General features: G+C 31.0%; 2 protein-coding genes across 2 annotated transcripts; one reads left to right on the forward strand and one right to left on the reverse strand.

The window, feature by feature from the left end:
* The first annotated feature begins 6,400 nt into the window (after positions 1-6,400).
* Positions 6,401-8,850, forward strand: LOC126653748 (mannan endo-1,4-beta-mannosidase 7). Its single transcript, XM_050347689.2, has 5 exons — positions 6,401-6,844; positions 6,922-7,116; positions 7,321-7,443; positions 7,788-7,990; positions 8,072-8,850. The coding sequence occupies exons 1-5, from the start codon at positions 6,518-6,520 to the stop codon at positions 8,520-8,522; spliced, it is 1,299 nt and encodes a 432-aa protein (XP_050203646.1). The 5' UTR covers positions 6,401-6,517; the 3' UTR covers positions 8,523-8,850.
* A 288-nt stretch (positions 8,851-9,138) lies between these two features.
* LOC126653740 (glucose-1-phosphate adenylyltransferase large subunit 1-like) lies at positions 9,139-13,398 on the reverse strand. The gene is made up of 15 exons (XM_050347676.2): positions 13,131-13,398; positions 12,800-13,030; positions 12,564-12,686; positions 12,011-12,184; positions 11,779-11,871; positions 11,610-11,693; positions 11,442-11,497; positions 11,204-11,297; positions 10,889-11,074; positions 10,691-10,771; positions 10,465-10,551; positions 10,288-10,392; positions 9,864-9,970; positions 9,615-9,675; positions 9,139-9,467 (listed from the first exon to the last, which is right to left on the reverse strand). Exons 2-15 carry the CDS (start codon positions 13,016-13,018, stop codon positions 9,366-9,368), a joined length of 1,572 nt encoding a protein of 523 aa, XP_050203633.1. The 5' UTR covers positions 13,019-13,030; positions 13,131-13,398; the 3' UTR covers positions 9,139-9,365.
* Positions 13,399-14,468: the final 1,070 nt, after the last annotated feature.

Consider the following 14,468-nt stretch of genomic DNA (forward strand, 5'->3'; position numbering starts at 1 on the left):
AAAAATTATTTGGTCCAAGATAGATATTCGAAGACCTAGTTGAATTTAGTTTTAAAAATTTAATCATCCTTTTTCTGGTTATCTTTTATGAGGCCATACTTTGCCTTTCACTATTTTGTTACTTTAGCAATTTGTCCCAGTGAAGGCCGTGCCCAAACGTCGCCGTGATGTTCGCCAAATTCAGGGAAAAAGTTAAGGGCTTTTTACACAAACAACCTATATTGGCTAATTGTTTACTTTTATACATGTCATATTTTTCACTTACTAAACTACCATACACGGAGCTGATTATAACTTTTATACGGATCTTATATATTCAACCCTAATAGCACAATCATCATTATTTCATTTATTTTCTCTCTCCTCATCATTCAATTCTCTCTTCCTCTCAACTCATATTTCTCTCTCTTCCTCTCAACTCATCTTCCTCTCAGCTCATCTTCCTCTCTCTTCCTCTCCGTCGTCTTCCGCTTCGCCGTCCTCTATTCCTCCGCTCCTCCGTCATCGTTCTCATCATCGTTTCCGTTGTCAACTTCGCCAACACCATCATCTCCTCTGCTCGCCGTGTCATCTATTTGATTTCAGATCTACAATTTATTCATTCTTTTTTTTTTTTCAGATCTACAATTGTTTTACTGTTTTTTCACCATTAAACATGTATATAGATTATATTTCAAGAATATAATGTTAATTTCATGTTATGTAATATAAAATTATGGTTATATGGAATAATTTTTTGTTATTTCTGCATTTTGTTTTTGTGTTTGGTTGTATTTCTGTGTTTATTTATTCTGCAGCTCGATTTTTTGATGATGGTTGATTGTTGAATTATTATAATATTACAGTGTTGTTGATTTGTTGTTGATTTTGTGTTGATAATCAGTTGGTATTTCCTTGATTTTAACATTGGAAAATTTTATTTTTTAAAAAAAAATTGGCAAATTAGATAACTTTGTCAGCGAAATAAACTAAATAAAATAAAATTTAACCGAGACTACATATTTATATGTTTGCATTATTATGTTGACATGTTGTTGATTTCTTGTTGATATTTTATCGATTGTCACAATTTTTCAAAAAATTATGTTTTATTTTATTCCTTATGTTGATTCGTTGTTGATTTATTGTTGACATTATGTTGATATGTATTTCAACTTTTTTTGATTTTCAATTTTATGTTGACATGTTGTTGATATACTGTTGATAACATGTTGATTTTTCAATCATTGAAAGAAAAATAAAGCTAGTCTTAAATTGATGTATTAATGAACTATTGATATGTTTTTGATAATATGTTGATTGTTTCTGACTTAAATCAATCAATGTTCTCATTTTACAAACATCTTGACTAAATTAGCATTAATTGTTGATTCGTTGTTGATTTATTGTTGACATAATGTTGATAAGTATTTTAACTTTTTTTGATTTTCAATTTTATGTTGATATGTTGTTGATAACATGTTGATTTTTCATCATTAAAAGAAAAGTAAAGTTAGTCTTAAATTGCTGTATTGATGAGTTGTTGACATGTTTTTGATAATATGTTGATTGTTTTTTGCTTAAATTAATCGATGTTCTCATTTTACAAACATCTTGACTAAATTAGCATTAATTGTTGATATTATGTTGATAACGACGATAATAATTCAAATGAAAAAATAAAATTATTCTTACATATAAAAATAAAAATATATTAAATATACACCAACACAACAGTTCACAAATTAAAGAAATCTATTTCAAAATATATTTTTTCCTCAATTCTCTTTACAGCTGCACAGTTTCTTCAAAATCACTTGTATAATTGTTTTGCGTTCCACCTCTCATACCTAACTAAATTTCGACAAAGACGGTTATGATACAGTTTCATTTCATCCAACGAAAATTTATTTCATAGACAATATTATCTTATTTGTCAATGTTAAAATAAAAAGAATCAGTAGATATCAACATAATATCAACATAAAGTCAACATAAAATCAACAACACTGTAACATTACAATAATTCAGCAATCAATCATCATCAACAAATCGTTCTGCAGAATAAAAAAAACGCAGAAATACAACAAAACACAAAAAAATGCAGAAATAACAGAATTTTATAATATAAAATCACAAAATTATTCTATATAACATGAAATAAGTATTAGATTCTTTAAAAATACTCTTTATACATGTTTAATGGTGAATCAATAGTAAAAGATAAACAAATTACAGATCTGAAAATAAAAAAAAAAACAAAAAAATTCAGATCTAAAATTAAAAAAATAAAAGAAAGATGGCGCGGCGAGATAAAGGCGGAACGATGGAGGCGAAACGGCGGAGGCGGAACGGCGGAAGCGAAGGAGTAGAAATCGTGAATTTTTTTTTCACAACTCAAAAGAATTTATTGTTATATAAGCAAGAACGGTTGAGATAATGATGAAATAGAGATGAAAATGAGAGAAGCAAGAGGAGTCGTGCAGTAATGGAGATAACATACAGCAAAATAGTGGAGAAGAGAAGCGAAAATAACGGAGAAGAATGAAGAAACCGCCAATTGAGAAGGAAAAGAAGAAAACGGTAAAAAAGAAAGAAATCAAAAAAAAAAGTTAGGTTTCATAAAATTGATGGTGTGAAAAGTAAAGATATGAATTGGGCTGTATAAAAGTAAAGTTTAGTCCAAATCCTGTATTTTATATAAAAAGCCCAAAAGTTAATGCTCGCTTTCGGTTCTGCACTTTGGTCAAAATGTTGGCCAAGAGAATCCAAGCACTTCGACGACCCATCACGTAGATTAAAAATAAAAATAATTCTTATGGGATAGATCTATATATAAATAACAATATATAATATAATAAATATTATTTATGTTATCTGTAAATATCCTATCATTTTTACTTGAAAATCTTACTGATAATATGTAGAAATTAATATCATATAATAAAGAAAAATACGTAAAAATATTATTAAACAATTTGAAAATTTTGATTAAATAAATTATTACTATATTATTAACATCATTTCATTTACCAATGTGTGATAATTTTATTTATTCTGCTAACTATTGAGTACTGATGCCTTTAATAGAGAAAAAACCATTCTTATTTTTCTGTCACTAAAATTTCATTAAATAAAATATTCAAAATATATAATTGAATGGCTTCTCAACAATTTTGAGTCAATCATTCTAAAACAAAATAATAAGCACTGCAAGCGGTCATCAAATAGGGCTTTATATCTGCCATATGGATCATCCAATAATATTTAAAGTTTACATACTAAAATCTAATTTTTGAAAATTGAAAAGTAGATTAAAGATATCTTCTAATACTACTTCAACATCTACATCATTACTAGAGGAGGAATTAATAACATCGATCAGAATCTAGCAGTCTCCTTCGAATTGTAGATCTTGTAAGCGACATCTATTTCGTCGATGTCTGAAGCGCCAATACCTTTATCTCAATCCTTATCACAATGCCAACAAAGCGTCGAACCATAATCAAAATAAAACATTAGCTAGCAAATTGCAAGGCAAAAACCCGAGCAAAGGTTAAAATTCAATTCAAACCAAATCTGATAATCACAGCGAGTATAAAAATTGAAACAATATATTAAATATAAGTAAAAATTTGTCTAATAGTAACAATAATACAAAATTGTATAATTTAAAAGAAAAAAACAATTTAGTTTGGGTTTTATCAAACAGAAAATATTTGTGTAGTAATTCTTTGTCTAGCTTTGGAACTTCTAATAAGATATCAGCATAATTTTCGCTCTTAATAGTGAAAGAAGGGAAATTCTTACCTAGACCCGGTCCATAAATTTTCCATGCACCTATTCAATGAGGTGTTAGAAAATCAAATACAATTTTCTCTCTTTTCTTATTATTTTCTCTTTCTTCTCATTTCTCTAACACCTTATTGGATGGGTCCATGAATTTTTCATAAACTGGGTTTAGGTAAGAACTTCCGGTGAAAGAAACCTATGAATCCTGCCAAATGAAAATAAAATATGAGAATTGAACTATATATAAAACCCAGCCAATCAAACTAACTTCTGAAAACCCTAGCCGTCTCTTTTTTTTAAAAACCTCTCAAACTCTAGAATTATTTTTTTCTTTTCGTTCATTTGGAAGGTGGTTTTTGGCCATTTTTTTTTGCCAAAAATCACTTCCAGAATGGCCAAAAACCACCTCCCGAATCTTTCAAATTCAGTCTTTTAGCTTTAGCTATAGTTTTTGTCTTTAATTTTAAATAAAGTTTATTTCTTGGCCAATTTTGGTCTAGATCTAAAAAATATTTTCTACCTTAGTATCTTAATTTTATTAGATCCATCCCAATCGAAATTAAGAATAGTTTTTTTCATCGTTGGAGATGAAATTGTTTTTTGCGATGCAAGTGAATTGGATCTCTAAAACAATTACAGCCACCATCTTACGACAAATTTCACCAAATATCGGTATGTTTTGCGTTAATATAGATGATGTCTTTAATGTTCAAAAGAAGAGATATGTCACAGAAGATGTGATTAGAGACTTTAACGATGAAGTTATATCTGCTAGTTGTAGCAGTCGTGTGATTAAAGTTAGTATTATCATTACAAGCGAAGCTAATTTAATTCTCTTTATTTCAAAGGTTGTAATGGATGCTTTAAACAACAACTCTTTGCTTTGTAATATTATCAGTTTGATAGCACATGACTATGTTAGCTTAATTGAGATGCATATATGTTGTTTTAATTACGATAAAAAATTTCATATACAGTCGACCCTCTAATAGTTAATATTCTATAAATTAAAAATTCTAATAATTAATAGAAAATTGAGAGAACCAACTTCGTTCCACGTCGGATAATTAATAATTCTATTATTTAATAATTAATAATATTTAAAATATATTCTACATGAATATTAATTATTAGAGAGATTTTTTTAATGAAATATATGACAATTGATGATTTATTTGAGACAATACTAACCTTAATTTATAAAGTGGAAGTTAAAATACTATCAAATTATGACTTTCTTATTGTTTTGAGAAATTTTAAAAGAAGTTATTAGATAAACAAATTAAAGTAAGTAAAATATCTCTATTATAAAAAATATTAAAAATTATTTTACTTTATGAATACAACTTTTTAATAATTATTTTTTAATTTGATATCAATTGATATTTTTTAAATTAAATATAAAATTATTTCTTTTAAATTGAGTGATTGTAAAGTGTATTTAGTTAGTTTTTTTTATAATATAATATTAATATTAGGGCTATTAATGTAGATGCTTTAAAATATTTTTTACAAATTTTTTTATACAAATTCAATAAATTAATAATTCTAATAATTAATAAATTTTTGATCCACCATGTGTATTAATTATCAGAGGGTCGACTGTAGTAGCATACAAATATTTTAGTTTTTTTAATTGGCTGGGGCAATGTCCCTCCGATAATTAAATTTTATGTACTGGCTAATCAATCAGCTTTTGATTAATAGAATTTTTTATTCCAAAAAAAAAATAACTTTTGAACCATGTCATTTTAACAGTGGCTTAGTTTACATATATCATGCTAGACTATATAATATAAAGAGCAAACTACTACGACATCCCTCATATTTGATATAATTTACACTTAATTTTTTTATTTAAAAATCAAATAATATGGCTCTTCATTTTTGTTTCTGTCAATGATTTAGTCCTTCTGTCCATTTTTAGTGTTAGTCAACCAAGTCAATAAAACTATATGGCCCCTCACTTTTATTTTTGTCAACGATTTAGTCCCTCACTTTTATTTTTGTCAATTATTTCGTCCTTTGTATTTGAAAATTAATTTACTCATAAATCTTTTGACTTTGTTGACTAACAATAAAACTGGACCTAAGGACTAAACTGTTGACGGAAATAAAAGTGAGGGGCCATATAGTTTAATTTTCAAACAGGAGGGATTAAAGTGTAAATTATATCAAATATAAGGGGCCTCATAATAATTTGCTCTAATGTATATTCATCAGGTAAAATAAATTTGTCACGTCATGTAAAAAGTCCATCTAATAATATTAATACTACTCCTAAGAATTTGAAATTTAATCATTTGATTATGAGTAAACAAAATATAAAAATGGGTGAAATAAATAGGAAGTTCTCATTTATGTCCTGAAACAGAATTTGACATCATACCATTTCCCACACCCACCACATACTTACATTGGCAACAAACACTCAACTAAAGGCTATAATTACTAACCAAATCTCACCACCATTATAAACTTTTCTTTAACTCTCATTAAGGGGCATTAAAGTCATTTTGCTAGGCAGAGAGACAAAATTACATTTTTGCTTTCACTCGCTTACCTTTTATGAGAAGAAACGCATAAAAAAGGTTAAAATTGGAAAATAACGTACCAAGAAAACCATGTAATATGGGATAATAAATCACCTTTATTTAAAGAAAAGAAGCTACTATCCCACCTACATAAGCATTCCCAGAATCTCAGTTCACTTTATTTTTCTCGAGAAACAAACAAAGGAGAGAAAATGAAGAAGTGGAGTGTAGTTATTTTCTTGGTGATTCTTGCAACTCAGAAACAGGGGATCTTTCTTCAAGTAGAAGCAGCAAATGGGTTCATAAGTACCAGGGGAGTGCAATTTATGTTAAATGGCAGTCCATTTTATGCAAATGGATTCAATGCTTACTGGCTCATGTATTTTGCAACCGACAATTCTATGAAAGACAAAGTTTCTTCAGTTTTTCAAGAAGCTAGAAACCATGGCCTCTCACTTGCAAGAACTTGGGCTTTTAATGATGGTCAAGATAGAGCTCTTCAATCCTCTCCTGGCTCCTACGATGAACAGGCCTTTCAGGTGGGTTTTCTGAATTGTGCTTGGTTTTGATTTTTCAATTTTTATGGCTAATTTGTTTTGTTTATGCATTTTGTAAGGGATTGGATTTTGTAATATCTGAAGCAAAGAAAAATGGGATTAAGCTAATTTTGAGTTTGGTGAACAATTATGAAAGCTTTGGAGGGAAAAAACAGTATGTGAACTGGGCTAGGAGTCAAGGCCAGTCTGTTTCATCTGATGATGATTTCTTTACAAATTCTTTAATCAAAGGTTACTATAAGAATCATATCAAGGTCAGTTACAGTTGAATGTTGATGGTTCAATCTCATCCGTTCGTTTGATTTTTGCTGATGAGCTAAACTTTTTCATCACTTGAAAACAGTTTTGGGTAAATTTGGTAGAAGCTGATATAAAGTTTAATTATTTTTCATAGTAAAATGGAAATGGTTAACTTGTTAAATCAACCAATTATGGCTTATTTTTTCACCTGTGTGTAGACTGTGCTTACGAGACGCAATAGCATCACCGGAGTTGCTTATAAAGATGAGCCGACGATAATGGCTTGGGAGCTTATGAATGAGCCCAGATGCACCTCTGATCCTTCAGGAAAAACCATTCAGGTTTATATCACTCTCTTTTTTGACTCAAAATAAATGAGAAGAGGGTCATTTTGATCCGTAAATTCGTGTGACTGGTTCAGCTAGGTCCAAGTTTATTCATTAAGATTAAATAGATTCAGAAGTTTATAATTTCAGGTCAAATGGATCCAATTTTTTCTATTATTCCATATTAATTTGGTCCAATTGAATCTATTTGATCTGATATTCAAAAGAATTAGATCTCTTTGACTTCGATTGATTAAATTATATTTGTTTTAACATGTGACACATATTTATGGACAAGCATAACACATAAAAAATGACTGAAGAATTGGATTTTGGCCTAATTGGGGCTGTGATGGCAGAGTTGGATTTCGGAGATGGCTTCTCACTTGAAATCCATAGATAGCAATCACTTGCTGGAAGTAGGCTTGGAAGGGTTTTACGGGCAATCTTCATCACAAAAACAGCAATACAATCCAAATTTTCAGATAGGTACAGATTTCATTGCAAATAATCAGATTCCAGGCATCGACTTCGCCACTGTTCACTCGTATCCTGATCAATGGTAAGATTTTTGGATTCAAGTACAAATACTACGGCCAAAACATTATAAGTTGAATATTTTGCTTATTTATTCAATATACAGGTTACCCAGTGCAGATGATGAGAGGCAGAAATCTTTCTTGAACAATTGGCTCAACAATCACATTGAGGATGCACAGAACATACTTCACAAGCCACTTCTATTTGCAGAGTTTGGGAAATCATCGAAAACGGCCGCATATAATCAAAGGGATCAGCTCTTCAATACAGTCTACTCTGCTATTTATTCATCGGCTAGAGCCGGAGGTGCTGCTGCAGGCGGCATGTTCTGGCAACTTCTTACTGAAGGAATGGACTCGTTCCGCGACGGATATGAGGTGGTTTTCAGTGAGAATCCCTCAACAGCTGGCATTATAGCTGATCAGTCGCAAAAACTTAACAAGATAAGGAAGATGTATGCAAGACTTAGAAATATTGAGAAGTGGAACAGAGCTCGACAGATTAGAACAGCTCAATGGTGGGCTAGTACTAATAGCACTAATGTAGAAAACTGAAAAAAAAAAAAACAAGTCGTTAAACAGTTTCCATTATATCATAGTAGTAAAATATCTATATCTCTAAAGAACAAAGAGTGTATCTAGATCGTGCCAACTCATGAGCTATTTGGAATTGATTTAAAAATTATTTAAAATCGATTTGATGTTAACAGAATCAAAATCGATTTGATGTTAACAGAATCAAAATCGAATTTGAATAACTTAAGTCAATTATCGAATCGAGCTGGAGTTCGAGCTCCTAGTCAGTCAATTGTCGAGCTGAATTCAAATATCAACATATTTAGCTCAATAGATGAGCAAATCTAATCGAACTTTAATTAATTTATTTGTTTATCTCTTATAATTATACATATTTATAATAATATTTATTAACATTATTATTGTAATACAAGAATTTAATTTTTAAATATTTATATATTTAACGTAGAATGGGATCGAGTCAAGCTCAATTTTTTTTATAGCTCTTAAAATTAAGCTTGACCAAATTTAAGCTTATTAGAGTCAGGTCGATCTCGAGGTTGACATTGTTTGGACTGTATATACCTTTAATTTTGTCTACTGCATATCAACATCACTAATCTGATGAATTTCTGTTAACATGGAGAGGGTTGGATTGACAAAATCCATAATTCCTTATTTTCTAATGAGCTTTATTATGTTCTATCAATGAAAACTTGGAGCCATGGTTATTCTAAGAGTTATAGTAACATCTTTAATATGTTCTTTCATGAGCAGAAGGAGCATATAATTTACATATACAATCCTTATTTGAAGTTAGACCAGCTACTAGTCTTTCTCAGCTCTATCAGTGGCTCCACCGGAGGAGAAAAGCCTTCGATTCTAGATTATGGTTCCATCGTTAATTGTTGCGTTCTTCACTACGACTGTGATACCTGATCTAATGTAAAATCCTTCTTCTGGCCTCTCTGCTTCTTGAACACCCTGAAATATACAACTTTCCATTAAGCAAAGATGAGGAAATATATAAGAATTAACTCGTTTCTTCATAATTGTAAGTGTTGATTTTATACCCAAAATAAAAAAGTAAAATAAAGAATTATTGGAAAGAAAATAAAAATGCAAGCTTACATCAGCATTTGTGATTACGACATCTCTTCCAATCTTGGCGTTCTTGTCAATAATGCAATTCCTTTCCGAAAAAGAAAGACAGGTTCAGCAAACATATTCAGAAATTTCACCATGGGAACTAAGATAACTAAGACCACTTGTCGATTTATATTGTTAAACAAAGTTATCTTAATATCATCATCAAATTGACATATCTAATTCTTATCGTTGAAGTTTCTTTAAACGAGAGGCATATGCTTCAAATCTCACCTGATTTTTGTATTCTGCCCAACGCCAATTGGAACCTTTCCTTCTGCTAGTAGAGAGGCAATTTCAGATTCTGTTTGGTAGTAGTCCGCACCAACCATCATGGTATCCTGCATAGATTAACATGCTGCCGTTAAAAGTCTTCATTTGTGAAACTAACCAAATCTTAACTGCGAATTTTCTAATATTCAACAAAAAACGTTTATCTTAGAATCATGCATAACGAGACTTGCATTTTGTACATGTTGCATCTATAGGATGAACTGTGTGAAGCATAATTGATTCTAATGTTTGTTTAAGAATTTCATTTTTGATGAGAATGGGAACCTCAGTAACACGAATGTAGGTCACACGACTCGCACCGACCTATAGAGTACCGTTACAGGAATGTGCTGCATGTGTAAAAAGAAAAGGAAAGCAGTCTCACCGTAAGCTCAACACCACTCTCCAATCTTGAACGTACACCGACTATAGAGTGCCGTACACTACACTCTCGCAAGAAGCAACCATGTGAAACTATAGCATCCACAATCTGCAGTAAACAAATGAGTGTTCAGATGCAACAACAAATTCAAAATTAAAAACATTTTGAATTTAGTCGTACCCTGCATGCATCGACTTTTGTAGGCGGTAAGAATCTAGGAGATGTGAAGAAAGGAGTCTTTGGATCATAAAATTCAAACTTTGGTGGCTGCATGAAGAGGAAAGTACTTGATAAGTTAGAAGAGTCAACTGTCTTTTTAGGAACGGAAAGCAAATATGTTTCTGATTCGGGATAAATCAGCTATTCACATGAGATTCATTCATAAGTCGAGGATAATGATACCAACCTGTTCTGTCAGTGCCAAATTAGCATCAAAAAATGACTTTATGGTCCCAATGTCTTCCCAATAGTCATTGAATAAGTATGCCTAACAAATGAAAAATGCAGGAATCCAGGATTAAACTTAAACAAAGAGTTACTAGCAACAATAGAATCAAAAATAAAGATTTCATCTCGAAAAGCCATCTAGAGTAATCATTATCACCTGGACATTGTGATCCTTCACGGCAGCCGGAATAATTTCAGACCCAAAGTCATTAGATGATGGATAACTCCATCTAAGAAGCTTAAGTAGGACCTCAGTTCTAAACACATAAACACCCATTGATGCAATGTAAGGAAATTGCAAAGCATCTTGCTTAGATAACCCAAGCACCGTCGTGTCAACTTGCTGCAGAACAAAGAAGATATAAACAAAATAAATGCTTTATAGAAAATGCATGATAGACCATTTACATACCGAGACAGACACAAAGAAACTGAGTTTTATAGTTAAGACTTAAGAGTTAAGACTGTCTACCATTGCCTTAAGGTCAAGGCCCTTAGGTTTCTCAGCAAATTGGATGATGCGGCCTGTGTTGTCAATTTTCATCAGTCCGTAATCTGATGCGCGACTGGAAAATAGACAATTTTGGATGAATTTCAAAATTTATAAGAATAATAATTATCTATGAATTAAGTATTAACTGGTCAAAGAGTTGGAATCTAGCAAATGCATGTTAGATCATGAATTATGACAATTAGACTACTCGGAATACCTGTCATCCATAGGTACACATGAAACAGTAATATCTGCACCCGAGTCAATATGCTTCTGCACTTGTAATGATAATAATAAGCACAAGACTCAAACTTCAGGTATCAAGCATGTAAGGAAACATAACTTGGGTTTCGCATAGCCAGTGTGATTTATAATTAAGTGTAACCTGTACAAAGTCCATATACTGCATCCTATAAAGATGATCCCCAGACAAGATCAATACATGCTCCACATTCTTGTTCTTAGCATCCTGAATGTATCGTATGAAAGCCAATTAATACCATTTATACTGAAAATTTAAAGACTTTAACGAAGAAAAAAAATCAAGTTCTCACCTCAAACACCCATATGAATTGCCTCACAGCATCTGCAGTTCCTTGGAACCACTTATTTCCTGCCTCTCCTGGTGTTTTAGTAGCAGCCAGAACCTGTTCATAGAAAATAATGCCTCAAAATGTCTTGTAAAGCAACGATCTAATGTTCATTTGTACATCAAACAAAGGCCTCAGGCCTCAAAATGGCATGGGGTACTAACACTAAATGGTTTCTTCATAAAATTAATATTACCTCCACAAATCCATCTCCGAAACTAACACCATTTCCAAGATTATATGTGCGAGCAAGGTGGCGATTGAGGGAGAAGGAGTTGAACTGTGTCATAATAAAAATCTTTCTTATACCGCTATTGATGCAGTTACTCATTGGAATATCAATCAGCCTGTAACATCCTCCAATTGGAACCTATTAGAAAAAAGGCCAAAAAAATATAAAACTAATTTAGATTCTTATTTTTTTCTTATTTTACCATAACAAGTAACAACGAGTACAATGAGTCTTGCTCCACTAATAACAATCTATGTCGCACAGAAGCTTCTCAAATCCTATGTTTCTGCATTTCATTTATATTTAAATAAATACTTCTCAAACTCCAAAACTCTCTATATATAATTAACTATCGTAAAAGAATACGACTTTAATCGTTTCCGTATCAAGATAGATAACAAAAACAACTGATTTTCTTTCATAACTACTAGAACCAAATAATTTACTTTGCACTATTTATAATGTCTACAGTAAAGCTAGAATCTATCTAAAAAATGTTTGCTTAGCAATATCTTACCGCTGGCTTGGCTCGTTTGCTAGTAAGAGGAAAGAGCCGTGTCCCTGCTCCTCCACCCAGTATAATTGAAGCTACATTCTTAGGGTCTGCTCTTGGTGTCTCAAGAGCTGCATTATCAAATGTCTAAAGCCAAAAACAAATCTCTGAGTTAATAAAACACTAGATCATCCTTTTAGATAGGCCAAAAGGGCAAATTTAACATGATTTGGAATTTCATGCAGTTTTTGTTTACTTACCATAATCTGTTTGTTAACATCTGATGTGATAACAGAGCAGGTGAGTCCAGGCTTAACCTTTTTGGTGATCCCTTTATAATCATTATCTTTGATCAAAAGTTTCTTTAGTTGGCTCTTCCTTTTTAGGCTCCCTTTAATACCCTCTCCCCAAAAAGGAGTTCTTTTACTCATGTCTATAGCATTGGCAGTCCCCTTAAAGACAGCACAGCAAGAATCCATGGCTGAACTAACCTATAAATTACAAAAACAACCCAGATTACGCTTTAGAGAGAATATCCAATATAAGATACAAAAAAAGACTTATGCGCAAATACTATTAAAAACAGTTTACCGGAATTTAAGGTGATCGGAAACTGAAAGAGTTTTGAAACGGTGAGATTAAGAAGAAGGAAATGAGAGAGCTAATAATGGGATCCAAATGTGAGTCAGTGATCTGCAAAGCCACTTCTAACTCCACAGTATGCGGTGGCCACAAACTTCCAAGGAATTTGAAAGAGTCCTTGCTTAACTGAAACTCTTTTTTTCTATTTCGAGCTCACTCTTTGTATTTCATGAGCTTAATTCATGGTTTTCCCACTCACAGTAAGCCCATTTGCATTACGACTCACTAAAAATAATGCAATATGTGGCCAAATTTGATTCATATTACTAACACAATTTAAAACGCTACTTAAATTTATATCATTACCTTAATATATAGTACAAATTACAAAACAATATAATGCAGTATTTTGTTTAAACAGTTATATGAGATTATCTCCAGCAACAACAATTTTAAGTTTTTAATATTTTTTAATAAACTAAATTAAATTATTTGAATTAGTTAACTTTTTTATGCCACAACTAATTAACTTCTTTGATTTATGTATTTATTTTAAATTGTTTATTTATAATTAAGAGAGTTCCTTATTATAATGTTCATGACAACGAACAAAAGGAGTGCTTCATTTATAAATATTAAAATAATTTGGTAGAGTTTGGAGTATCCTAATACAATATTAAAATCTTTTTGTATTAATGTTAAGCAGCAAGCAGTATAGCAGCCAAAATAAAAGATATTTTAGTTTATTTGAAGAAAGAAAAGATAAGCGATGAGTTAGAATTCAAATTCAAATGTGTTATATAAATTTGGATTTAAATTTCAAGAGATTTTAGTTTAAATTTCGGCTGGAGTCTAAAAGCTATTCACATTGTATTCTAATAAATTAAATTTTATAATAAAAAATTTAATAAGTACTCATAAACTTATTTTTTAAATATATGTAATTAAAAATGTGAAAGCATTTATAAAAAAATTGAATTCACGATTTAATTTATACCATTTAAGATATAACTCGTCGGTAATATTCATAAATTTATTAATTACTCTTACTCCTAATAAGAGTACATCAGTACAAGTCAGAGCGCCACGTTTATTTAGAGATTTGAGCATGATGTTGTCTCATGAAGAATGAACCGTAACTGTGGTGATTCCCACGTGGCTGTCTTCTTCTCCTTCAATTATTTGTCCTTTTCACTGGCTATCTGACACTCACCTACTTACTCATTTTAAATTGTTGGTTAGGGTATTTTTGTAGCTACCCAACAAATTCCCATGGCCCATTTATATATAAGCCCATCCGCCATCAGACATAAAACATTCAATTTCGTTTCATTTTAATAAATACTT

This window comes from Mercurialis annua, linkage group LG1-X (genome assembly GCF_937616625.2).
Source record: "Mercurialis annua linkage group LG1-X, ddMerAnnu1.2, whole genome shotgun sequence".
NCBI classification, from domain to species: Eukaryota; Viridiplantae; Streptophyta; class Magnoliopsida; order Malpighiales; family Euphorbiaceae; genus Mercurialis; species Mercurialis annua.

Coding starts and splice junctions, on each gene's coding strand:
- LOC126653748 (XM_050347689.2), top strand. CDS start 6,518: ATGAAGAAGTGGAGTGTAGTTATTTTCTTGGTGATTCTTGCAACTCAG. Junction 7,117..7,320: donor ACTATAAGAATCATATCAAG/GTCAGTTACAGT, acceptor ACCTGTGTGTAG/ACTGTGCTTACGAGACGCAA. Junction 7,991..8,071: donor CACTCGTATCCTGATCAATG/GTAAGATTTTTG, acceptor TTCAATATACAG/GTTACCCAGTGCAGATGATG.
- LOC126653740 (XM_050347676.2), bottom strand. CDS start 13,018: ATGGATTCTTGCTGTGCTGTCTTTAAGGGGACTGCCAATGCTATAGAC. Junction 10,393..10,464: donor CAAAAGTCGATGCATGCAGG/GTACGACTAAAT, acceptor TGTTTACTGCAG/ATTGTGGATGCTATAGTTTC. Junction 9,468..9,614: donor TCGTAATCACAAATGCTGAT/GTAAGCTTGCAT, acceptor TGTATATTTCAG/GGTGTTCAAGAAGCAGAGAG.